This window comes from Dryobates pubescens, chromosome 3 (genome assembly GCF_014839835.1).
Source record: "Dryobates pubescens isolate bDryPub1 chromosome 3, bDryPub1.pri, whole genome shotgun sequence".
Lineage (NCBI taxonomy): Eukaryota > Metazoa > Chordata > Aves > Piciformes > Picidae > Dryobates > Dryobates pubescens.
Window position 1 is genome coordinate 2,015,915 of NC_071614.1, and position 27,041 is coordinate 2,042,955.

The 27,041-nt window shown below is 46.9% G+C and overlaps 1 protein-coding gene across 1 annotated transcript; it reads right to left on the minus strand.

Moving 5' to 3' along the window:
• Positions 1-1,554: 1,554 nt before the first annotated feature.
• On the minus strand, positions 1,555-22,886 carry YTHDF3 (YTH N6-methyladenosine RNA binding protein F3). The gene is made up of 5 exons (XM_054179197.1): positions 22,553-22,886; positions 20,271-20,295; positions 15,379-15,464; positions 12,011-13,603; positions 1,555-1,685 (listed from the first exon to the last, which is right to left on the minus strand). The coding sequence occupies exons 1-5, from the start codon at positions 22,574-22,576 to the stop codon at positions 1,662-1,664; spliced, it is 1,752 nt and encodes a 583-aa protein (XP_054035172.1). The 5' UTR covers positions 22,577-22,886; the 3' UTR covers positions 1,555-1,661.
• Between the last annotated feature and the right edge of the window lie 4,155 nt (positions 22,887-27,041).

Genomic DNA, 27,041 nt, shown 5'->3' on the forward strand with positions numbered 1-27,041 from the left:
ACATGAAGGCCTTTGAAACACAATATAAACATCTGTGTTGGACAGTAAAGACATGAAACATGCTCAAATAATATGTGGCATTGCTATTTTAAGCTCTAACATATCTGCCTTCTGCATTGCTGTTCTAAAAAGAGAAAGCTATCCCTGGAGTTTGGTACAGGCTGTTCAGGATTTTGTACACCCGCTTCACATTTTTTAATGTGCTCTTTCCAGCAGCCAGAATGTTGCTAGCAGATCACCTCAAACAAAAAGAGAGCATTCCTGGGAGTGAAAAACCTAGGCAGTCACCCAGCTGAATATGGATCCTAACATCCCTGCTGCGTGGCTCTAAGGAAAAGGAGAAAAATCATTAAAACAGATCACCTTAACCTGGGCCATCTCCATCTCAAAAGAGGGGGGGGGAGGGCAACCCACCTGGATGTTGGGACAAAACAAAGAGCTGAGAAACAAGAGCGTATGCTTGCTAAACAAGAAGTATGTTTATTTAGCTAGTGAATCACCTAGAGGAGCAAATTTTTGTTTCACTTTCATGATAGCAATCTTGTCAGGCTTGCAAACACCCAGCAACAGGAATTAAAAGATTATTTTAAATGTAGTTATAAAGGTCATAAAAAGTCTTGATTTAGACTGAGGTACAGCGACTCCAAACTGAGACTTCCTTGAGCGGGAGCAAACAAAACAGTTCCTCAGACAAATGCACTTTCCCTTAGGTTGGGTTGTGGTTTTCTTTTCATTGTACATCTTACAGGAGGAAAAATAATAATAATCATCATCATAAAGAAATGTGCATTAAGTGGTGGTGGTGGCCACCAAGCTGCAGATCAATGAATATCCTCTTACACCAAAGAGTTTGGAAAGAAGGAGGGAGGGGAGGGGGGGGGAAAATGCCATTCCAAGAGAATTCTCTGTTAGCTTTTTGTTTGGCTCAACTGCAGCTCAAAGTTGCTTTGCCATGTTATAAAATCAGGAGAGGAAAAAAAAAACAACCCCACCCCAAGATTACTACAATAACTTTCACATCAACATTTAGGCTTTTTGAGAGTTTTACTCCAGGACTAAATCTGGCATGGTTTGGGCTTTTTGGTTGGTTTGTTTGGAAGCTGTGGAACGGCTGAAAACCCAACGATGCAAATGAACCCAAACGAAACCAAACTACAACAACAACAACAGCAAAAGAAAAAACAGAGAAGAGAGAATAATCAAACTGAAGCCATGTGAAATCTCACATCATTGAACCACTTCTACATGGTTAAAGGTTAGTATTTAACAAATTCCAAGAGTTAAATGAATCCTTTCATTGGTTCCTTCTCCTGTGCCTTAGCTAGGATGCATAAATACAAAAGACAGCAGATACTGGGAAAAGCTTCAGGACAGAAAGTGCTTGACGAAGGTACAGTTCTCAAGTGTGTTTGGTGAGAGAGTATAAGGGCAGATGCACTGATGAGAACCATTACAAGAAGAGTCAATTTTGTGTTAAAGTGTTCAAAGATGTCACCTTAAGCAGGAGGAGGAGGAAAAAAAAAAAACCAAGAAGGGGAAAACAAAAAACCCCAACAAAAAAAACAACCCCAAAAGCTTTAATAAGGTCTTCTTAGACATATTAGGCATTTCCAGAGTCTACATCATTAGTGTTGTAATTCTAGCAGGACAGCTCCATAGAGTTATTGTTTGTTTCTATTTCTCTCCTGGAAGAAACAAGAAGAAGAGAAACACAAAAGGGAAAAGTCACATTAATACAGAGTTCAACACCAGCTGCTCGCCTCCCCTCGCGGCCCCTGCGGCGCTGCCACTTCTCTACGGCAGGCTGCACTTCTGCTTTGGTTTTATCCCCAGGAGCAGGAAATAGCTACTTCAAGCCACCAAAGAAACACAGAAGTGTGTCAAACTAAGGGGCAAAAGTGTTCCACAAAACCCCAGCCATCCAAAAGCAAGGCTTTTCTATCTGTTTTATACATAGATTATTCTTTGCTCCAACACCTTCTGGCCATTTGAGCAGTGTGTGGGTACCGGGCACCTGGCTTCTTCACCTTTTGATCTGAAGCATATTGAAACAGGGGAAGTGTAGGCTGGAGGGGAGGAGAAAGTTCTTCCCAGAAAGAGTAATTGGTCATTGGGATGTGCTGCCCAGGGAGGTGGTGGAGTCACCATCCCTGAGGGTGTTCAAGAGGGGATTGGATGTGGCACTTGGAGCCATGGTTTAGTTGTCAGGAGGTGCTGGGTATTAGGTCATAGGTTGGACCTGATGATCTCTGAGGTCTTTTCCAACCTGCTTGATTCTGTGATTCTATGATTTGATTGTAAATGAGACAGTTGGGAATGAGACCTTTCAGTTTTTTGAAGGAAACTAGAGTAGTTAAGAACCTCTCTCAACTAGAACCCCTCTCACCCAGAACCTTCACACACAGCATTCTTGGTCAAATTAAGCAGAGGATTTCATAGATAGAAACATTTAGGTTGGAAGGGTCCTTAAAGATCATCTGCTCCAACCCCCTGCCATAGGCAGGGAGACCTCCCACCAGCCCAGCTTGCTCAAGGCCTCATCCAACCTGGCCTTGAACACCCCTATGGAGGAGGCATCCACAACCTCCCTGGGCAACCTCTTCCAGGGTCTCCCCACCCTCACTGGAAAGAAAATTCTTCCTCATCTCCAGTCTAAATCTGCCCTCCTCCAGCTTGATGTTGTAGCCTTCTCCAAGGCAGAACCTCCAAGCTGCTTCCAGATGAACACCAAAGCCAAGCTTGCACAGTTCTTGCTGACAAGCAGCAGCTTGTGGTCCCAGCTGTGCATCTAAGGCTGGACATTCTCTAGGGCACAATTTCAGTACAGAGCAAGAGAGACATTTGCCTTATTCTCCTAGAAATCATTTTTAGCTGGTTCAAAAGAGACCCAACTCACTTCACTGTAAGACAGCAGGTTCCAAAGGTGAGGCTGACACTATCAGCCATTAATCCAAACTGGAATGCTAAGGGAGCATGTCTAGGGCTGAGAACAGATGACCACTGGCCTCGTGCCTCACCCTGCATGTAAGGCATGCAAAAATAGCCTGCTCCTGCACAGCTCAGATGATTCCTCTGCTATTGGCAGACTTCAGCTGCAAGAACTGCTAACAGTCCTGAAAATGCCATGGCAGTAAGTACAGCCCAAGAAGCTGTGATGGTCAGGAATGAAACAGCAGTTCTACCAGTTTCAGGGAGTACCTACATGCAAATAGAATCATGGGCTCCTGCCCAGACAGGTATCACACACACACAACCCCACAGCCAAGCTGGCTGGAAAGCCTCTCTGCATCTCAAACTGCTGCACTGCTGCCTGGCCTTGTGCTCTGTGCAACCCAAAGTACCTCTAAATTCACAGAAACCCCAAGCAGCAAGGGAATGAAGTCCTGACTGCCTGCTTCCAGTGGATGAAATAAAGGAGGAGTTACACACTTCAAGTCCATTTTGAGTTCTATAGAGGAAAAAGGCTTCAAAAACACCAGCTCAGCTTTCATGTAGTCTCAAAGGTAGAGAATCAGGAGCGGTGGAGGTTGGAAGGGACCTCTGGAGATCATCCAGCCCAACCCCCCCTGCTACATCAGGGACATCCACAGCAGCCTGCCCAGGAGCACAACGGCCAGGTAGGGTTAGAAGCTCTCCAGAGGAGACTCCACAACCTCTCTGAGCAGCCTGCTCCAGGCTTCCAGCATCTTCCCAGGAAAGAAGTTTCTCCTTATGTTTAAGCAGAACCTCCTGGGTTCCAGTTTGTGTCTACTGCCCCTTGCCTGGTCACTGGGCACCACTGACAGGAGTCTTTGCCCATGCTCTTGCCCCTAACTTGTAGCTGTTGATCAGCATTGATCAGATCCCCTCTCAGGCTGCTCTTCTCCAGGCAAAACAGCCCCAGGGGGCTCAGCCTCTCCTCACAGGGACCACTTAGCACCATCAAAGCTTCTCCAGTACTTCCCTGTCTCCCATGAGCTGGGGAGCCCAGAACTGGACCAAATATTCCAGATGTGTCCCCACTAGAGCAGAGGAGAATGAGATGATACTGAAATACTTAAGGCAGACAGACAAAGCTGACATTTTTCCACACAAGTGACCAGAATGTTCCACAGATAAGGGTGACATTTGGCACTCTGTACAGCAACACGGGCAGAGAGCAAACCTCAGTTATTCCAACCTCAGGCAGCATTACCCTCCAAAGCAAACTGACCTCCCTCACAGCTCTGTGGCAGGTGACACCTGCTAGAATTGCCTTTTTCTCTCAACAAGTGACTCCTCTTCTGGCATGTGTGTCAAAAGGTAAATGAAACAGCCTCATTTTCATAGATTCATAGAATGGGACCTTCAAGATCATCCAGTTCCAACCCCCTGCCATGGCCAGGGGCACCTCCCACCAGCCCAGCTTGCTCAAGGCCTCATCCAGCCTGGCCTTGAACACCTCCAGGGAGGAGGCAGCCACAACCTCCCTGGGCAGCCTGTGCCAGTGTCTCACCACCCTCATTGCAAAGAATTTCTTCCTCATCTCCAGTCTAAATGTGCTCTCCTCAAGCTTCAATCTATTCCCTCTCATCCTATCAGCCCAAGCCCCTGTAAAAATCCCCTTCCCCCTTTAAGGAGCAACAATGTCAGTGGCAGCCTGCCAACAAGCTACTGCTGTCTTCTGCAGTGCCTGCTTCCCCAAGATCCAAAAACTGAAGCTTTAGGTACTGCTGAAAGACTTTTACTGAGTTTAGGGTCAGACTTTCCTCCCCAGTATCAGGTGACAGGAGGAGAGGAAATGGCCTGAAATTGTACCAGGGGAGGTTTAGGTTGGAGATTAAGAAACATTTCTTTGCTGCAAGAGTGGTCAGGGACTAGCACAGGGAGGTGGTGGAGTCTCCATCCCTGGAGGTGTTCCAGAAAGGTGTGGACATGGCACTTGGGACATGGTTTAATGGCACTGGGGTGGTGTTAGGTTGAAGCTTGAACTGGATGATCTCAGAGGTCTCTTCCAACCAAAACAATTCTATGATTCTATGGCTTCTGCTTCTGTAGAGTAGTTGCAATCTCCAGCACCTCAAGGTGTCCACTTGGAAGGCCATCCAGGATTGCAAACTTGCCCAGGCCAATTGCAGTTGCCCCCAGCCACACACCCCTGCTGACCTCCAAACCAGCTACACTGGCAAAAACAACCCCAAACTCCAAACAACCTCAAATTCTGCATCTGACTGCAGTGTTTAAAATGCTCATAGCTGGAGCTGGCTGCTTCACCTCCCAAGGGGCAGCATTCTCCCAGCAGCTTCAGGAGGGAAGGTGTAGCACATCTCAGCTGCTTCCCTGCAAACTGTGATTGAGGGCTGAAGCTCAGAGCCCTGCTGCTCCGCAGCGCAGGCACGGCAGCCCGCGCTCCCGGCAGCATCCTCTGCCAGCTCCGCTGGGGGGGCTGCAACCCAGACAGCTGGAGAGGAGCGGAGAAGAACCACAGCTAAGCTCCTGCCATCTCAGCTACTAATGGCATCAGCCACAACCTGCAGTTTATGGCAGCCCAGAGCAGCACTTAGAGCTGTGACGGCATCAAGAGTGACCTCAGAGAGCCACCCTGAAAGGTGGAAACTGCTAGAAAGAGTTTACTCTTCATGGGCACAATCTCACCGGCTGCTGACTTCAAACTGCTCTACTGGAACTTCAGCATGGTGAAAACCAGAAGAATTCAACTTCTCACTCTGCTCTGGAGCTCCCCACATGAGGAGGAGATGGAGCTGTTGGAGTGGGTTCAGAGAAGGGCCACGATCAGAGGGCTGGAGCACCCCTGCTACAAACACGGGCTGACAGTTGGGGTTGTTCAGCTTGGGGAAGGCTCCAAAGAGAGACCTTACAGCAGCCTTGCAGGGGGCTTAGCTGGGGCCTACAGGAGATCTAAAAAAGGGGCTTTTGGAAAGGCATGGAGTGACAGGATGAGTGGTGATGGCTTCAAACTATAAGAAGCTGCACTTAGATTAGCCATGATGAAGACATTCTTCTCCATGAGGGTGGTGAAGCACTGGAAAAGGTTGCCCAGAAAAAACATGGAGGCTCCAAGCCTGAAATTGTTCAAGGCCAGAATGGATGTGGCCTTGAGCAAGCTGGTCTAGCAGGAGGTGCCCCTGCCCATGATCTTTAAGGTCTTTTCCAACCCAAGCCATTCTATGGATTCCAGACTGAAGAGGGTAAATCTCCTGAGGCATTCTCTCCAGACCAGAGAAAAATACTCCACTGCATTTTTCTGAGAAGTACTTGTGGGACCTCTGGCTCAATGGGAAGGAACAATCAGGCATGAAGGATCTTTTAGAAGCCTTACATGGACCTACAAATGTTTCCTGTGGAGATGCCACCCCCTCCCTAAACTCCTCTGCTCCTGTTCCTCATCCCAACATGAAAACTTCAAGGCACAAACTAAAAATAATCAAGAAGTCAGAGGGAGTCAAAGGAGGTTTTACAACTCCAGAGCAGTTCCTTCTCCTTATGAATTAATACTCATCTGAGACTGTGCTTCTGCAGACCATTTGAACTCCAGACAGTAACTAACCCTTTCAGGCACAAGAATATTAAGGGAGTCTGAAAAGCTACAAGGCCTGGACTTCCAGTTTGTTTACTCTCCCTGTTAGTTTGGATGGCATTTTACTCGCTTCAGCATCTGAAATTTGCCTGGCAACAGCAAGAATGTGAACAAAGCCCAGTGAAAAGGGAATCACATCTAGATTTGAGCAGAGACAGGCATTGTGAGTGCAGCATGGACAGAACTTATTCTTTTATTGTGGTAATAATAAAGGCAGCAGGCACTTAATACACATCTCAAATCCCCCAGCACAGGAGACAGGGTACAAGCGTTCAGAGGTGGGGAGGGAAAGCAGACTCCTTTAGAGGTATGACAACACACCATGAGGAAGAGCTGTGCAGAAACCAAGCTTGAACTCCCTGAGCCAGAAGAAAGCCCTTCCAGGCTTGTTTTCCCAGGTGGATAGTTGCAGTGATGAATTGGCCAATTGTCACTGCAAGCAGCCAGTGCTTCCTGACAGTGCTGCAGGTCGTCACACAGCGACAGAGCAGATGTGAATGAGCTCCAAGACAGCCATTTCACCAAGTTCATTAAAATGTGGGGGGGGGGGGGGGTGGAAAAACACCACTAAAACAACCCCAAAATAAACATAAGCAAGCTTCTAGATTTTCATTTTGAAGACTCACAGCAGAATGCTTCTGTCTATGGAGACTGCATTCAGTGATCACTGTGCCAGCAAGAGGAGCAGGAAGATGACTCTGACACCTTTGTTTAGCTTCCTCTGGTGCTCACAAGCAACAAAAAGATGATCTGAGTTAATTGCTGTGCTAAGGGATCTAGAGTAGGCTTGGAAGTGAAATGATATCTACATGCAGGGCCTAAAAAACACACCAGAGAAGAATTTCTCAGACTGTTTTCCTTCAAGCCTCACCACTCATGATGTTTGTATGTGTGTAACTCCAATTCCAGCCTGCCATCAGGAGATATGGAACTTGTTTTACCTTGGCTGGTCACCTTTCACATGAGAGTGCAATGGAGTGTGGGACTTTTTCTCACCACTGACTCTAACCCCTGCTACAGAAGCAGAACAATAATTGTAATTCCCTGCCAATACCAGGCACAGAACCAGGCCTCTGGAAAAGATGCTCACAAAGAACTCAGCTCAGCTTACCATCTGATATAAATTCTTGCAATCTATCACTTCTAGATGAATCTGAAGGTGAAAGGCAATTGATTTTTGACACAAAACTACAACAATCCCAGATGAACTGCATCTACAATTCCCTGCCCATGGCAGGGGGGTTGGAACTAGATGATCCTTGTGGTCCCTTCCACCCCTGACTGATTCTATTCTACATGAACAGCTTCACTAGACTTGCCAGATCTGTGTGGGGTTTTAAGTGCCATCTTTTCCACCACTGGAGTTTCTGCTAACCAGCCCAGCTGGGGGATGAATCTGTGAAGCAAGGCAGCAGCACTGTGTGGCCAGTCACAGAGGCTGCCATCTCCTTGCAATATGCAGCCACATTTCTTCCCTGCAAACTGCAGGAGAAGCACCAGAGTTCTGCTCAGTTTGTTCTTAAAGGAGCAGTGCACTCTGAGGGGCTGCTGCAGGAAGCAGAAGGCTGCTGCATGAACTTCAGCAGCACTTCAGGTACACTCAAAGCTCTGCTTTTGCTCTGGAAGAAGAGGTTTAGAATGGCTCCTTTGCTTTAAAGGCAAAGGCTCCTTAACTTAAAGCATTTAGGAAAGGCTGATCTGTCACACATCCATCTCAGTTCAGGTTTGAAATCTCATCTTAGGCAGCTACCCTTAGGAGCACAGAGGAATCAGGTTCCCAAGAGGACTGGTCTCTCCAGCAAGAATGGTTGATATTCCCAGATTTCCCAACAGAGGTCCCTATTTTACAGGAGAAATTGGCCTGCCAGGTTCCAGAGTCAGAGAATTTAAATCCACTCTGCAAAAAGGACTCAGGAGACTTATTGGAATGTGTTCAAGATCCACACAAGTGTCACTATCAGCTGAGACCCCCTGTGAGTTTAATCCCATTCCAGCTCTGTCACTCAGCAGTCCAAGATCCCCCTGTCCCTTGCTAGAGAAAGGCAGCCACATCACCACTCAAACTCTTACACACCCACTCTAGAGGATACCAGATTTCAACATCCACACCTCTCCACACTCTACCCATCCTGCAATAAACTCTAAACCCTACCAATCTCCCAAGCACACACAAAACTGACACACTTGAAATCCTTGTGCCTGTAACTAGGGAGCTTGCACATCACTGAAGTGTCTCCAAGACTGAAGATGCAAAAGCAAAGACGGATATGGTAAGCACAGCCACCATGGTAGGATGGACATTCAGAGCTTCACACAATGAATGAATGAATGCTTTTGACAAAGGCATGGAGTGACAGGACAAGGGGTGCTGGCTTCAGACTGGAAGAAGCTTGATTTAGATCAGACATTAGGAGGAAATTCTTCTCCAGGGGGGTGAGTGAGGCACTGCGACAGCTTTCCCACAGAAGCTGGGGAGGCTCCAAGCCTGGAAGTGTTCAAAGCCCCCAGGCTGGATGAAGCCTTGAGCAACCAGGTCTAGGGGGAGGTGTCCCTGCCCACAGCAGAGGGGTTGGAACTGGATGATCTTTAAGGTCCCTTCCAAGCCAAACCATTCTGTGATTACTGCACAAATGAGTTTCCAAGCCCAGCGGTAGCTAACTTACCCACAGCAGGGTCACATCACAGAGAGTTAGGCACTGGAGTTATATAAGCTTACATTTATATAAGTTATATTTACACTTAAGGAGACTATTCATAGTCATTTGCACATGACCTTTATCAAATAACAAAGCTCCTGAAGTTTCATGTTAATCACAGACTCCTCACTGCTCTTTCAGAAGGGTGCTGCCATGGCTTTAATAAAACATCCTGCTGGGTCATATTGGAAATTAATTATTGATCCCTCCAAGTTGTTAAGATTAAACTTTTACAACCAATTATTTTCAGATAAGTTAGCTGGAATGATGAACACTTCTGGAGTAAATTAAATCCATAACTCATCTGCTGTTTACTGTGTTTAGATCACTGGCTGCAGGAAGGGTTGCTACCACCTAAGCAACAACGGAGCAGGCACTGAACTTGAAGGAACATGTACAAGACTACTGCTGCTTGATGCATTTAATATTTTATTAACAGCAATAAGCACATTTTTCATGACTGAAACATTGGAAGCAAAGTGATTGCCACAGCTGCCACAGAAAATGGGCATGAACTTAAATTTACACAGTTCCACTGGCAGTAGAGAGTGCATGAATTTAAATAGAGCTCCATAAAAGCCTCGCTGGCATTAGGCAATAAAAGATTACTCAATTCACCATAAACCAGAACTTAACTGTTGCATTTCCAACCCATTCTTCAAGCAGAGGAGTTAACAACTCTTATGGTCACAATTTAAAGACAGCTTGTATGATAGAAGAAGCAGCCTAAAGGTTTAAAACCACCACTCAAGAGAAGGCTAAAGATGATCTCTGGGTAGCTGTCATTAGTTTAATTTGGACTTCCTGCATCCCAAGTAGCTCATTTGCTTAAGGCACATCTCCAATCCATCAACAGGGAAAAACCTCACAACTAGCTATGCAGCTCCTGCTATAGAAGGATCTTGACAAGGATGTTTTCTCTCAGTAGTAACAAGAGAGTAATGCAGAGCTCGGTACCTGAGTCACACACACACAGTTTCCTTGAAGATATTAAAGGAAACAGCAACATTACTTCATTACACAAACATGCTTCACCACAGCCACCTCATAAGAGACCTACTAAGGGCTGAGTGGGGTACTTGGGATCAAGTTTAACATGAAGAGAAAAACTACCAATAAGCTATGCTCCTCCTATTACATTTCAGAGCTTTCCTCCACTGCTGAGGGAACAAACCCAGAAATAAACCCCATTATCTTCCTGAGCTGCCAGAGCAAGGCTGAATTATGACTCCTTTGGTTAAGGTTTTTCACAAGAAGTAGACAATTTTGAAGCAAACAATTTGTGAAATGCCTTCAAATACCCACAATTAAGAAAATACTGAAGGCTTACAGAGAAATGTTATCAACTGAGTCCCAGAACACTACCAAAATCACAAGTGGTACTAAAGCCTCAAAAAGTTTTCTCCCTTACACTTGTGTTAGCTGAAACTGAGGCCTGTCCTCCTATCAGCAAGGGAGGCACAGCACTGATTTAGGGCATATTCAGTATTAAGAAACTAAAAAAGAAACCTAAAATCCAAAGGCATTACCCCTCCCAACTGGGACACTCATTTTGCCTCCAAACAATAAAAAACTTCCAGCATGAGGATTTATTGCAGAGCTGAGCAACAGAAGTACCAAATTGCTTTTGGGTATGCATGACACTGCTCTGCAGGAGATACAAACGTGTGTGTGCACTGAGGGATGTGCAAGAGGCATGGAAGCACTGCAGCACCAGAAAACCAAAAGAAAGGAGGCTGTGAAGGTGAAATTCTTAACACAGCCAGAATTGTGGCAGCCTCAAGAAGTGAATAAATTCAGGGCTTCACATCCCATGAGGCCCCTAATGAGCCTGGAATTTGTTGTTTTGGGGGGTTTTAATTCAGTAAGTGGTGGGACAGGATGAACACAGAGCACTTCCACCTCGCTGTACTGATGCAAGCTCCTATTTGAGTGCCTGCACATCACCTAACTGGCACAGCAGTCCCTGAAACACTGCTAACCACGACACAAATCAGCTGTTTACACTTACCAGCGAGCCTGGGAAGAAAATAAATACAGCAAAAGTAAATATTGTGCCCAGTGGTGAAGGTGTTATTAGCAGGGAGCACACACAAGACAGACAAGTACTACAAACCAGCCTGAACTAAAGGTCTTCTCTTGCCTGATTTCTGGAATGCCTCCAAACCTCAAGGTTTCTCTGCAGTATTATCCTAAGGATGCTTTTCTTTGCAGAAATGAACTAGGTGTTGCTTTCTTTAAAGGGAATGAACTATCAGAACCCCCCAAAATGATCCTGAACCTGTACAAGTCGTCACTTCTGTGTTTCACAACTGCACAGCAGACACATTGAGTCGAGGTGAGGAGCTGCTTTTCACAGCAGTCGTGGTTAGCTTTGTGTTAAGGCAGAATTGGACTTGAAAAGTTATGTGAAAGAAAGCTTCTCCTGCAGTGTCAGCTCCTTTCTGTGAGGCCATAAATACCTAAACTAGATGACTTGGGGTATGGCAACACACTCAGCTCAGGGTTTACTTTGAAGGGTGAAAGAGGCCGGGGCCGGCTCGTGCTGGCCTGGCTCCCCACAATGCAAGCGGTTAACAAAACAAGCTACAAGAACTCAGAACTGCTTCTTAACGAAACAATTTACCAGTAGAGACATCTCAAACCCCCACCACCTCCTGCTTCACCACCTGCACACAGGAATTCCAGCTGCATGAAACCCAAGGTTTCCAAGCCCAGAAAACCCGCGAGAGCCACTAGAGCCACCCTGATTCCTTACCCTACGCATGGCTTCCTCCTCCTCTTGACGCTTCTCATAATGTGCAAAGTCATCAAAGATTGAGGTGGTATGCTTGAAAGTTGCAATTATTTTAAGCACTTGCTTGGCTTTTTCTAGGGGTACCTCTTGAGTGTCCCTCGAGTTGGTAACGGGTTTGTTGTCGTTGTTTTCCAAGCGGATGTGCCGCAGTTGGTTATTGGGAACGTCTTTGACAAAGATCCATTTGACGTCGAACTTCCCCTTCCACTTATCCTGAGACCAGACGCCAGCATAGGCATTGTAGTCCACAACAGACTTCATCTCAGCCACCCCACAAAAGTGTCCACTGCCATTCACGCTGAAGAGCAAATAGAGTGGGCCTTTGCCATTCAGGGACCGGTAAGCGGCGTCCAAGCGCTTATTGCCATGCTCAGTACTACACCAGATGGAGTACTTAATGGAGCGATGGATATCGTCCTCTGAATAGCTTTTGATTATAAACACACGTCCGTTCTTCAGGTTCCAATCGAAGTCTTTGGGATTGTAGTTGTTTATGGCCTTTAGTTTCTCCAGCACTGGGTGCACTTCCACCCCAGAAGGGGAGGAGCTAACGGATACAACACCTAAACCAAAGTTCTCGCTGCCAGCTCCGTTGTTCTGGCTGAAGCCCACGCCCCTGTTACGAGGAGCTACCCAGCGGTTCTGCAGCTGCTGCTGCTGCAACTGGTGAGGCTGGGCCTGCTGCTGAGGTCCTTGTTGCTGCTGCGGTTGCTGTGGCTGAGGCTGCTGTTGAGGCAGTTGGCTTTGCACCAGTGGCGGCGGTTGAATTAATGGCTGAGGCTGCTGGATTATAGTTTGAGGAGGCAGTACTGGCTGGGCTGGGGGTGCTTTTACCACCGACCCTTTGTCATCCCAAGTTCCAATATTCATGTTGTGTTTTATAGGTGGTGGCGGTACAGCGGGGCCCCCGATGCCCACGTTACCTTTAGGCTTGAGTTTGGGCTGAGGTTTAGCAGGCTTCCTCGCGATGGCAGCCCAGGAGGTGGGTTTAGGCGCCGAGCTGCTCACCGGGGGCACGCTGTTGGCCGCGATGCTCGTCATACCTGTACTGCTCAGAGCGGAGCCGACGGTTTTGGTGACGGCGGCCGTCATATCTCCGCCGATTTTCAGCCCGGTCATCCCTTGCTCGATGCTGCTAATCCCAGGCACCTTGCTCAGAGTATCGCTGCCAAATCCAGCCTGTCCATCTGCTATGGCTCTCCCCAGAGAACTGGGTGGGTAGCCATAGCTGCTGCTGTAGGCAGAGCTCTGCGTTGATTGTCCCTGAGATCCACTTGTCCCCCATGTAGAGAAGTCTGCATTCCCAGGAAAAAAATTAAATCCATGCTGCCCCAGAAAGGGAGGGGTATTCCCTAATGCCCCAGGCTGGCTGAAGACACCATCAGGGATGTAATGGTGTTCACCGTTACTCATCTGTCCATAGGTTGTCAAGTATGGCATAGGAGGGTCTCCTGCAGTTGACCATGCTGCTTCCCCTAACGAGTATGGAAATCCGATGGATGGAGCATAGTAACTAGGCATGTATGGGTCTGACATTGGTGGATAGCTGTTACTCTGCAAGGAAATAGAACCAAACATCAGCAACGCAGATGACGGTGCTCAGGGAAAAGAAAAACGCAATACAGCCGGAAATCATTTCTAAGGGTTGCATGGATGTGTTTGCAACTACCACAGCCCCCCAGTGCAGAAGATGGGAGCTGCTGGGGGGGCCAGAGGTGGGCTACAAGGATGATCCAAGGGCTGCAGCACCGCTGCTACGAGGATAAGCTGAGGGAGCTGGGCTTGGTCAGCTTGGAGAAGACTCTGGGTGGACCTTAGAGCTGCCTTCCAGTACCTGAAGGGATCCTACAGGAAGGCTGGAGAACGACCTTTTATGAGGGCATTTAGCAACAGGACAAGGGGGAATGGTTTTAAGCTGAGGGAGAGTAGGTTTAGACTGGATCTTAGGAAGGAGTGCACCAGTACGAGGGCGGTGAGACACTGGAATAGGGAGGTTGTGGCTGCCTCCTCCCTGAGGCTGTTCAAGGCCAGGCTGGATGAGACCTTGAGCAACAAAGTCCAGCTGAGAGGCATCCCTGCTCATGGCAGGGAGATTGGAGATGATCTCTAAGCCATTGTATGATGTGGCCATTACTTCCTCAAGAGGCCTTTTCCAAGCACTAAAAACCCCCTACTTTTTGTACCATTATCTTTATTTTCAGGTTTAAAATGCCTCAGTGTCAGCAGCACCAAGATATAAAAAAGCACTCTATAGAACATGTCATAACAACTGCAGTTTCCTAAACACAGAAAAAGAGCTACAATTATGATTTAAAGTTTTGGTATTCTTAGCTTTTTGGTCAGATTTCTCACTTCTAATTGGAGGCACCTGGCAGAACACTTTAGTGAAAAGGATGCAAGGATGTTTGAGGAGGAACAGCAATCAAAGTGTAACATTACCACCCTATTGAGAATGGGCAGAAAGTACAAGCTGTGAACAAACTTGGCCTGCTAAATTCCACTTCCCAAGACTCATGGGAAATCACAGCATTTCCTTCTCGAGAAGAGAAAGCTCCCAGACACTTGAAGGACTACCCCCATCTGACTCCTGATGTTTTGAAGGGAAAACTGCACATTTACCATCCTCTAGATGATGCTTCCTTAATGCTGCAGTATTTAAACAAACAAAGCCAAGGGAAATTCTGAAAGCCTTTTAATAACCTGCACTTTCTCCCTCTCTCAAGAGCACAACTGAGAAGCTGAGCTCCATAAATACTAACTTTTGACTAGAGACAACTCACAGCTCTGAAAATAAGTCACTTACTCCCAGGCAAAGGAGTGATTCCAAGCTGTAGTAACATTAAGCTTCAACCTATTATGCCATCAGCTGTGAGCTACTTCTACCAGTGCACAAGGAACTCCTGTCCAAGGAGTTCATATTTTCTCAGAGGCAATGAAACTTGTTTTGAACTGCATCCAGTATATGATGATTTCTCTGTAAAGTCAGGGTGTGGGAGTTTGTTTTGGGGGTTGGGTTTGTTCTGAGGGTTGGGGGATTTTTTTTTAGCATTGGTTGGGGTTTTTTTTTGTTTGTTTCCCCCCCCCCAAGCTTCTTGTAACTGCATCCTTCTGTTGTCAAAGCACAAGAGCAGGAGACATGAGAGTGGGCTTTAACTGAAGCTTTTCCAGAATTCAGAAGACTTTACCTGTTTAATGCATCACATTAAGATACAATCTAAAACTGTACTTCAGTGGATATTCAGGCAAAACATCATCAGAAAAAAAAATCAGTTTGGAAGTCAGTTGAACTCCAAAAATCAACTCCAAGATAGTAAACAATGCTCACTTACCTGATTTGTCTGACTACTTAGATATGGCTCAAAATCATCATCATTTACTGCATCCTTTTGATGAATCGAACCGTTTTGTACTGAAACTAAAAGTAAAGCTGTATTAGGCACACTCTGAAAGGGCTGTGCTCCACTTTTAATCTAAGTAACACTTCTTTGCTGCCTACACCTGGAAAGACTTCTGCTTTTGATGAAACCCTTCTACACTTGAGACTGGCTATATTATTAGTAAACATCCCTTTGTCAAATTTAAAAGGGAAACTGTTCCATTCTGTTGACCATCGGTCTCAGGAGAGGTCTGGAAAGATGGCAACCAAGAGCAGATTGATCCAGACTGTTCCTTCCTGAGCTCCACAGAGGAAAAGCTCTAGGCACACCTTATTTGCACAGGCAGTAAATCCAGCGTTTCCAGAAGTACCAGCCCAAGTGCAAATGGGCAGACCAACCAGATCAGACACACTCAATAGGTTCAGGCAAAGTTGCAACACACAGCTTTATCCTGCCAGGAGGAAAGCCAGTTACCCACCAAGAAAACCATGAAGGGCATCACTATCCAGCTACTTAACTCTCTATTTCCTACATAAATATTACCCTCTACTGCATTAGTTGCATCTCTGAAGTTCAGAGAGCACAAATAAAGACAGAAACAAGAGCTAAAGTCCTCAAAGGTGATTACAATCCTTTCCCAACCCATCTAGCACCGTATGATGGAATCTCTTCCTACCTGCTCTCCTTGGCCTCCTATTACCTTCCATTTCATCTCAGGCATTACACCTACCTGGTATTTTCCAGCTGCCCAAATCACTTGTAGTGTCTCTCCACCCTCCCCCAGGCTACTATTTAAAGTCAAATTGCACACATTTTCCCTAAGTTCCATTGTTTCCCCATGGTGCATAGCAGAACAGCGACTTCAACCCAGCAATTTGCAATTACACAACATGAAGAAGATAAAAATCACTGCTTTCCAGAACACCCTTTATTGGTCATTCATCAAATAGATGCAGTGCAAAAGTCTCAAACCAAAAATGAACAATTTTTAGAGGGATCAGTTAGGGTGCACTGAAAAACCACAGCAGCAGAAGTTACAACACCACCCCCCATTTTCTGACAGGAGACACTGAGTTAGGAGCTGCCTCTGGGGTTTCTCTCTCTAAATAAAAGCTGCTGAGCAGTGGAACTAAACCTTCAGCTTTCTGGAGATACTGTTTAAGAGGAAAGGGGTTTTCTTTTGCTTCACTGAGGGCTCTTTTTGCAACCCAGAGTTCACACTGCAAACTAAGTGGTGCCTGGACCAAGTCACTTCCATTTTTATCATGTCTGACTTTAACACCTCTGAACCAAACTGCCTTCAGGGAATGAAACTAGCTGAAAAAGGACAAAGGAATAATTACAAGGAATAACAAAAACTCTGGGGGAAAAAAATATTTGTTTCAGACAGCTGTGGAAAAAAAAGCTGAAAATCTATCCTTTTAACAAAGAACAACAGATGAGGAGGTTTCCAAAGCAAATATCTGGGAAGGAAGAAAGCAACTCATGGTTTGAATGTCTTGCTGGAGTTTTAGAAGTCAGAACACTTGACACTTCAGTCACTGCAAGTTGGTACTGTAGAGCCAAGCATGACAAGCAATGGTGAGTTTTAGAACTCAGGAAAACAGTGTCTTGAAGTGAAACCCCAAATTTAAACTGAAATTACATGGTTGGGTTGTTAGGGGTTTAGGTTTGGGTTCCCCCCACCCCCAAATAGTTTCAGTTAAGGTCATTAATCATCCTGAATTTACGCACAATGGTAACATGTTAATGAGCTGGAACACTTTATTCCTTTTTCTCTTTGGCACAGCCACACACGGGTTGAGCCTCAAGATCTTTTGTCCATGCCATGCCCACTGCTCAGGCTTAATGAAATAGTCTGGAGAGCACAATTCTCAACTACAATTCTGTTCTAATGAGAACCATCCACGAAGGGATACAAGTTTCTTAAAGGCATGCAACCACAAAGAAAGGAATAAACAGCTGCATGTCAAGACTAGAATCCTATCAAAATTAATCTCCTCATCCTGACAACTAATCTTCATACAATGTGCATCTGCTGTGTTTATTGTTTCAGAAGTATCTAAAGGTCACTTGAGACAGAAGTATTTTTGGACTGCCATTACAGCCAACTGAGAATAGTCTTGGAAGTGTGACTTTATTTATTTTCTATTGAGCTCTGAAGTCAGTGACACGAAACAGTTCTGTGTGGACATCTTTCCTAGCAAATGGAATCCCTTCCCAGGGAAACAGCCTTACCAGAAGTGTGCTGCTTTGGCTTTTCACTCCCAACTTTCCATAATGTATTTATAATGAAGGATGTAGCCCACACACAGGTTTAACAAGAGCAAACAGATTAAGATGCATGCCTCATTCCCCAAAATTCCACATTAAGTGTTCCAACTGAACAGGGCAGTGATGAAGAATACTAATTGAAACTAATCTAGAGTTGCTAAAAATATCTGTGTCAATCCAACCCTGCAAACACCAAATACTTCTGCAAACACTGAAAACACACAAAGTCATCAGATGTTGGGAAGAAACTCCTCAAGTAAAGGAACTTTAAGTTGATATGCTTTTAACTGCTGCTGTCCTTTGAATAACCACCTGCATAATGGACAAATGATGGCCAAAGGCTTAAGAATTAAATTTTCATTAGAAGAAGCCATTGCACTTTAATTAATCTGGAGAATAAACACACACACAAACATTTTATTCTTGTTTTAAACCTACTGCTGCCATTTATGCCTATCACACATCCAAAAGTGATATACAAAAAACAGTCAGCACTTTCCTGACACAGGTAGGAGGGGAAAACCACAACTCTAAGAACTCCAATTCCTCCCCACCAGCACCCCACTGTAAGACACCACTGGAATGATGCCAGTCCTCATGTTTTATGCCAACTGTAGAGTAGCTGACAATGAGAAGAGGGAAACTTCCAACTCGTGATAATTTACTCATTCAAGCCTCTGAAATGCCAACATTAATATCTGACACAACAGATGGATAGCTGTTTTACACACTGGAACTTCAATCCCACAAATGCTGGTCAAGGGGAACAGCACAGAACAACTCACCAGCAGCTAGAAGCAAGCATCCAAAGCAGCTCACTAGACAATACTACTACAGCTATCTCCCACTGACATTTTGTGTTTCACAATGGAAAATACTCGATTTCCATGCAGCCCTTCTCCTGCTTCAGTTTAGGTCCAAACAAGGGAGAAATATCAGAATGAGAGGGCAAGTTTTCAAGGATGATCAAACTGAGAAGGCAACACAAACTTCATTTTGAGCTGAATGCAGAGAAATTAAAAGGAACAAGCTAAATTCAGTGAGATTCAGGAACCATGTGCCAGCTAATCTGGACAGTCACCTTTTAAACACCCTCCTTAATGCTACTACTCTCATGCTGACAAATAATTTCAGATTAGGTTGGTAGCTCTGTATCACATCTTCCCTTGAAGCTCCTTTAAGCCGGGACCCGTCATGACACATGGAAAAGATTACTGTCTGCTAACATGTGGTCAGTAAGGGTTGCTGATACTGACTTCATTTATCCTCTTGAAAAAGGTCTCTAACCCAAAGCCAGCTCCTCGTGCCACACTCTGCTGCCATACTCAGTCTCCCAGCCCTTTACTGCTTAATCCTAACTCAGTTTCACTAAACTGATGTTACACCAAATAATTTAACAGAAAGCAGGAGATTATTGCTTTTGTTTCACTGGAGTTTTCAAAGACACAGTTAAAAGCTTCAGTTTAGGTCAAAAAAAAGGTAGAAATATGAGAATGAGAGGGCAAGCTTTCAAGGATGATCAAATTGAGAAGGTCTGAGGAGATAACACAACTTCATTTTGAGCTGAATGCAGAGAAACTAAAAGGAACAAGCTAAATTCAGTGAGATTCAGGAACCATGTACCAGCTAATCTGGACACAGAAAACCACAGTGAGTACACTGCAGGTAACATTAAATGAGACTTCACAGAAAGCAATTAGATTAGTTCAGATAACAAACAGAGAAGGGCAAAGATTACATGAGCTCAAAAAGTTTAAGTGCATGAAGTGGTAAGCACAACAACACACGAAGGTGGCTGTGCACATGTTGCTTTATAGCACCTAAGGATTAAACCAGACACAAGTGTACTGATCAGGCAAAACCATTCCTGGACAGAGTATTAGTTTTGATATCAAAGGTAACAAATTCCAGACCAGAAATAAATGGCAAGATACCATCTGAGATGCTGTTTGAGACAGATTGCCAAGAATTTCAGAGAGCAGACTATTAAGAGCTAGTTCCTTGTTTCTGTGGGAGAGAAGAAACCCCACTGAGCATGGTATTTAAAAACTAAGCCTTTGACAGAAAGATGACAAAAGGAGAAAAGCAGGCAGCTTGCAAACACCAAGAGAATCTTCTCTACTGACACTGAAGAGAAAAGGCCACAACAGTTTGGAGAAGCAGGAAGATGATGTGCTCTGCTCACAGATATGAGTAACTAAAGCCACGTGGCTGTGGTCTCACAAGCTAAGGAAGCCGGTCCGAAGCCTCTTCCTGATGTTTCTAGTACTCACCACACAGCAAGGCCCAAGGTGTACTGGTAAAAAGAGATTACACAAGCACATCACCAAGTCAGCTTCAAAGAAACAGTTGTGTGATCATCCCACTTCTGATTTGCAAAATGAAACATGCTGAACTGTGGCAGAGGAAAAACACTGGGAAATAACATCCTGGCACACAATTTCCTGGCATCTCCCTCTGAAATAAGACATCCTACAGGCACATTCTCTTCCCCCGAGTGCCTGTGACACATTAACCTCCATTAACAACAGCATTAGAAAATTATACAGCAATACAAGGAGTCAACTTACCTTTATTTCCCTGTCCTTTAGGTCTCTGTATATAGAAAAGCAGGGGAGGGGGGGAAAGTAAAACAAGTTCAGTTAGAATCCTCTCAGGGTAATTCCATGTATTTCACAATTTTACTCTTTTCAACTGAAATACCAGTATTAAAAGCACACTGCCATGAAAGTATGGTGCTATTTTATACAATCAAAGGTTGGACCATAGAGTCACAGAATAGTTTGGTTTGGAAGGGACCTTAAAGATCATCCAGTTCCAACCCCACTGCCATGGCCAGGGACACCTTCCACTAGAGCCCAGGTTGCTCAAGGCCTCACCCAACCTGGCCATGAACACCTCCAGGGAGATCCTGGCCCAGATGATCCTTGGGGGCCCCTTCCCACCTGGCATTCTGTGATTATGAAAATTACACCAGTGAAACAACCAACAAAATCATTTCTAAACTGAAAGAACTTCACCAAACCCCACTGAAACAATCTGGCCTTTTACAGCACATGAAGCTTCAGTGGTGTTGAAAATAACTGGGTTTTGACAGCCCTCTCTGAGAAACAGAAGCAACAAATAAAGCAGGGAATAGAAGGACAAAGAAAGTACCTTCAGATTACTGCCAGTACTAGAACTCCACCATCAGATGTCCTCTTTTAAGGTGACTGATGGGCACTTATTAGGGGATAACCTACACTGCCAATACCTTTTAGATCACCAAAGGAATTTGCAGTGATATCTCAGGCTGAACAATGAGCTGTGAATTCCTGGTCTAGGCAATTAAACTGAGAAAATGCTACTGTCTGTGTGAAGCTTTCACCCAAGGAAATAAAACCTTAAGGAGGTTTTGGGTTTGTGTGTTGGGGTTTTTTTTTAGGATTAGTCATTGCAAAACACTGTTAATCTGTCATGCACTAAGTCTCACTCACCAGTATGGGTTACAGGATCCTTAATTCTTCTACAGCAAAACAAAATAGCTTAGAAAAACAAATACTAGCCCATGAAAATCCAAGTCATCTCACACGTGTACAACTAAGCTTTGAGTGGGTCTCCAGGCTCTACCACTCTAACAATTTTTAATCCCAAACAAACCTCAGTGTTCAAGGGTTTGAAAGTTTAGGAGGAAATCCCCTCCATCTTGCTTCTATGTGCATCAGCCTCACAGCTATCAGAAGACTCTTCAACACTGCTCCATCTAAAGCTGCTCTGGTTACTCACCTCCCACTCCCCAAACCAGAGGGGGAAAAAAAAAAACCTCTGTAAACTTAAAAACCTCAACTCCTCTTTTGGGATGAAACTAACCCAGACACAAAGGCATGCAGAGATCAACAAGAGATGTGGAACTGCGAAAGTTGGGAAGGAGGCTTCCTGGAAGGCCGAGCAATAAAAAGCTAAGAGGCCTGTGAGCTAAAAATAAGTGCCTAAAAGGCAACCGGAGAGCACGCAGCGAGGCAAAATGACAGAAAGCGTTAAATGTACAGCGAGAAAATGAAAGGGGAGAGGGGACTGCAGGGCCAGAACTTTCGGAGAGGGGCAGAGGCCCGTGGAGGAAGCGCAGAACAAGATAAAATAGCTTCCAAGCCGGAAAGAAAGGGCAAAGATAAAAAAAAAAATACCGAACTCTTAAGCTTAGCGAAGAGCTAACTAAAAAAAGTGCAGCACAACGCGTGGAGAAAAGCAGAGAACAGCTGGGAAAGCGGAGGCCGCCGGGGAAGGAGCAGAAATCAGAGGCCCGAAGGGAGAGGAGGTGGGTGAGGAGAGAGAAAGGCACGAAGGGAAAGGATGCGGCAAGCAGGAGCCAGGGAGAATTCGGGGTGCGTAGGGAAGAGGAGACGGAGCTCGGCGCTGCGGGGAGCCCGGCGCTGAGGCGCTCCCGGGGCGGAAAGAGGAAACAAGAGCCCGGAGGGGCTCGGGCGGGCAGGGCTCGCTTGCGGGTGGGGAGCACACAAAAGGGCCGAGCCGGCGGTCCGGGAGGCGCGGGGCCGAGCGCCGGCGGGCCCTGCGGGCGGGGAGGCGGAGCGGCTCTGGCGCGGATCACCGGTTATAAATAGGGGCTGGCGGGCTGGCAAAGGGGCCCCGCCATCCCGGGCGCCGCCGGCTCCGATTGATCGCCGCTGCCCATGGCGGCGGGAAGGAGGAAAGGAGGGAGGAGGCCGCGAACCGCGCCGCCCCGGCGGCAAGGGAAGGTGCAGGTGGCCGCCCGGCCGCCGCCCCCATCCCCCCACCCCCACCCCGCTCCTCGGCAGGCCAGAAGAGGAAAGGGCATGGAGCGGGCGGTCGCACCCCTCCACCCCGCAGTTTGTACCTGGTCGACGCTGGTGGCTGACATTCTTCACGGGGAGCCGCGATCCCCTCGCTCCGCCTGGGCCTCGAGTGATTCCGCACGCCGGGGCCGCTAGCCTCCTCCCTCCTCCTCCTCCTCCTCCTCCCCGCCGCCTGATTGTCGTCGCCGCTACCTGGGCTCGCTTTAGTTCCGCCACCGATCAGATTCCCGTTGCGAAGGAGCCGGCCGGCCGGACTGCAGCACCGCTTATTTTCAAACCCCCCCCCCCGTCTCTTTTGCTCCAAGGCTCCGCTTCCCCACAATGGCGGACGAAGCTCCGGCTCCCACTTCCGCTCCGCGGCTCCCTGACCTTCCGCTCCCCCTCCGCCGGCGTCGTCGCCGCTGACCTTTCCCTTCCGCGTTCCCGCCTCCATGTCACGTGGCGGGGGACGCACGGCGGGAGCGCGCACGCACGCACGGCGGGAGGCGCCAAGCGGAAGTAGCTGCTGCCTGAGGAGTTGGCTGCGCGGCGCCGGGCGCCTAATGGCCGGCAGGCAGAGACCGCTCCTTACCGCGTTCAAAGAACGCTCGGCAGGGCGGCAGATAACGTTCTCTGCCTCGGTTCCGCTGCGCAAGGGTGTTGTGTTGTCCCAGCCTGAATCAGAATGGTTTCGGTTGACAGAGACCTTTTAAGATCCCTCTCATCCAACCCGGCACGGCCAGGTCGCCGCTGCGCCATGTCCCTCAGCACCAGATTTGCACTGCCTTGAAACCTCTCCAGGGATAGAGGCTCGACCATGTCGAGGCCTTGACAGACTTTTCCGTGAAGAAGTTTGGTCCTCGTGTTCAACATCAGCCTTCCCTGGTGCAACCTGAGGCCATTTCCTCTTGTTCTGTCACTTGTTACCTGCCTGACCCCTGCCTGGCTCCACCCTCCTTCCAGGGAGTTGTAGAGAGCAAGAAGGTCACCTCTGACCCTCCTTTTTTCCAGGCTGAACAACCCCAGTTCCCTCAGCTGCTCATCATCAGCCCTGCTCTCCAGACCCTTCCAGCTTTATTGCCCTTCTCTCTGGACCTGCTCCAGTGCCTCATTGTCCAGCTTGGAGTGAGGAGCCCAAGACTGGACATCCAGTGCCGTGGTCTCTCCCTGTGCAAAAATCAAGCCAGGGAAAAGACACATCCATTCATGGAATCACAGAAGCACAGAATGTTAGGGGTTGGAAGGGACCTCCAGAGATCACTAAGTCCAACCTCTCTGCCAGAGCAGGGTCACCTAGGACAGGCCCCACAGGAATGCATCCAGATGGGTTTAGAATCCCTCCAGAGATGAAGTCTCCACAACCTCTCTGGGCAGCCTGCTCCAGAAGTGCAAGAAATTCAGCTCTGGGACAACAGCAGTGGGGTTGTGCCTGCTGCCAGCAGGCTGGATCCGACCCTCAAACCTAAAGAAGCTGCAGAAGGCAGCTTGGTGATCTATATTTTGTGTTAGGTCGGCACTGTGAAGCTGCCATTAACAATTTACCTCTGCAGGCACAAAATCCAGCCACCCACCCTTCTATCCAAATGATCACAAAAGGCATTAATCACCAAAGGCTGATGGAATTTAGTGAACCAGCCTGTCTCTGCCTGTCTCTTTCCTCGACCACAGTATGTGGGAGCAGCAGACCTATGAATCACAACAGCTGATATTTGGTGTCTGCGTCACAAAGCTGAAGAAGGAGAAAGTTTGGGGTTTGTTGTACTACCTAACCTAAGCCTGGCGCCTACCTTGGCAGCACTGCCTCTCAGCATCCCCAGTATAAAAGTGTTTATGTAACTAGGCACAAAATAAATATTTATATACTTTGAATATTCAGGTATTTACAGCAGAACACCATGAGCAGCCACCAAAGTAGGATTCACTTACTGGTATTTATAGGAAGGGTGCAACCTAATTTCTGCTTTAAAGCAGAGATCTCATGTAAGACACTATATCCACACCAAAATGACTTAGGGCATTTCAAAATATAGATGCAATTCTGCCTTGGGTCAGGTTGGAACAGACCTAATTCTGCTCACTGCTGTCCCTCCCCAGCTCAGCCTCTGCTCACTGAGGCACTCTATGAAGTCCAGGGCAGCTCTGCTCAGCCAGGGGCTGCTGCTAGCAGGCAGAAGCTGATGGGGACAGCTCCTGCCAAGGGCTGGGCTGCACAAAGCCTCTGCCTCAGACTTGCTCCTGGGCACACCAAGGGCACTGCCACAGCTTGTGCCACACCTTGGGGGGCAGCAAGGCAGAGGTGGCAGCTCTGGGGAGGGGCAGCCAGGACAGGAGACCCTCAAGTGCCCAGCAAGGGACTGCAGCCCCTGGATGGCATCTTCAGGAGAGAGCTGAGGGATCACCAGGGCCAAGCCTCTGCTTCCCTGGCCTGTGTCTCAGGAGGACTCTGTCTGCTCTGCCTTTGACTTGCTTAGACTTCCTCCTGTGCAGCTCAAGGGCACTGCTACATCTTGTGCCTGACCTCGGGGTGCAACAGCAATAGGTAGGCAACAAGAATGTATAAAAAAAAATAATCTATATTTCCACATTTCCATTGCCAATGAACAAGATCAGAAGCATTTCATTTCTTTGCTTTGTTACTTGCCATGATAAAGATCATGACATTTCAGTCTTCCATAGTTCTCAATGAAAAGCACAAGTTAATGTTGCTTTACTTGGGCAGTTTTGATCTTTTGGGGGTTTTTTTTGGTATCTTTGAAACGGAGCCACTAGATCGTGCTTGAAATAAGCCACCCCGGGGTGACTCTCCCAGGGCTGGCCAAGAAACGAGGGGGCAGCTGGAAAATCTTGTGCCTGTGAGATGTTAGGCTGCGATTTTTCAGTCAGACCTCCAGCAGGAGCGTTCTTGGCAGCAGCAGTGAGGGGACAGTCCAAGTGCTTGGTTTCCTCCTTCTCCCAAATGGAGTTTGGTGCTGCAGGAGTACGAGGTGTTCCCCGTGCTGGAGATGTTCTGCTCTCCTCTACAAACAGCAGGTCCTTCACCTCTGCTGCTTTCAAAATAGATCATTTTCATGATCTAATTCTTTAAATATATTAAGTAAAGATGAAGTTTGGCAATGCCTGAGTGCTTCATCAGCCCTGATAGAAGTTTAGCTTCCAGTAAGAAATGATGGAGCATGGCTGTTAGGAGGAGGGGCTGAGAGCCTTGGGGCTGTTGAGCCTGGAGAAGAGCAGCGCCAGAGGGGATCTGATCAATGCTCAGCAAGAGATAAAGGGTGGGGAGCAAGAGGCTGGAGCCAGACTCCTGTCAGTGGTGCCCAGGGAGAGGACAAGGAGTAACAGGCACAACCTGGAACCCAGGAGGTTCCACCTTGACAGGAGGAGAAAATTCATTGGTGTGAGGGTGCTGGAGGCCTGGAGCAGGCTGCCCAGAGAGGTTGTGGAGTCTCCTTCTCTGGAGAGATTCCAACCCCCCCTGGCCATTGTGCTCCTGGGCAAGCTGCTGTGGGTGCCCTGCTTTAGCAGGGGGATTGGACTGGGTGATCTCCAGAGGTCCCTTCCAACCCCTGCCATGCTGGGATCCTGGGATTCTGTGCTCATACCTTTCATTTCATTTCACTTCAACAATACCATACCAAGTTCCCCTGCCTGGAGAGCTAATAGAACATCACATTGTGCCTTCTGGCTCCCTTCATGCACCCAGAGACAGGGAAATGTTGACAGAAGATGGAAATGCCTCTGGTGTGCTTCCTTTGGTGGTGCTGCTACAGAGATTGTGAATGTGATTAGTATAGGCTTTACAGGCAGCAGCATCATTCTTTTCAGTTGAATTCACTGAAGTATTGGTAAATCAAGACTAAAAATATCTAATTAATTAATTAATTTTGCTGAGTCAGTGAATACCCAGTGACTGCCAGCCTGGATTAAACTTTATATGCCATTCAAGACCTCAAATATTGTTTCACTTGGCAAGCAAGGATCTAAATAAACAGGAATCCTCTGAAGGTAGCAAGGAATGGTGATGCAATGTGGTTATTTATTAGCTTTTTGCTTTGAGAGATGGGCAAATAATGCCCTAATGCTTAGCATTCGACTGGGTCAGACTATTTGCACAGCTTAGTCTCTGCCCAACTTCTTCTGAGTACCTAGAGATAAGCTTCTCAATAAACATTATCATTTTCAGAAGTCCTTTCTATCCCCCTCTGGTACTTTGTGCCAGTTAAAGCACTTTGGAAGATCAAGCCATTCCTTGAGGTTTTGCAGGGAAACTGCTCAGAACCATTTGTTTGGAGATGTTCTTCATTTAAACTCAAAGCTTTCACAGTGATCTACCAATCTGGATTGATTTCTCTCCCCCCCCCCCCCCGTTGATTCTCTTCACCCTGCAAATGCAGTATCTAAATATACATCTGACATTTTCTACCCAAATCCAAATGTTTTGCCACAGGATGCTCTCATAGGTTTGGGGGTTTACAATGTAAAATTAAAAGTAGGTTTCTTAGCCTCGGAATGCAGTCACTGGATGTCTCTGGAGAGATTATTTACAGCCCTAGA

Bases quoted from the DNA above. Each gene is read 5' to 3' on its own strand.
- YTHDF3 (XM_054179197.1), bottom strand. From the start codon at position 22,576: ATGTCAGCCACCAGCGTCGACCAG. The intron at 20,296-22,552 runs GTACAAACTGCG...TTCTATATACAG, and splicing joins CAGCCACCAGCGTCGACCAG to AGACCTAAAGGACAGGGAAA. The intron at 1,686-12,010 runs GTAAGGAATCAG...TGTTTCTTCCAG, and splicing joins AGGAGGAAGCCATGCGTAGG to GAGAGAAATAGAAACAAACA.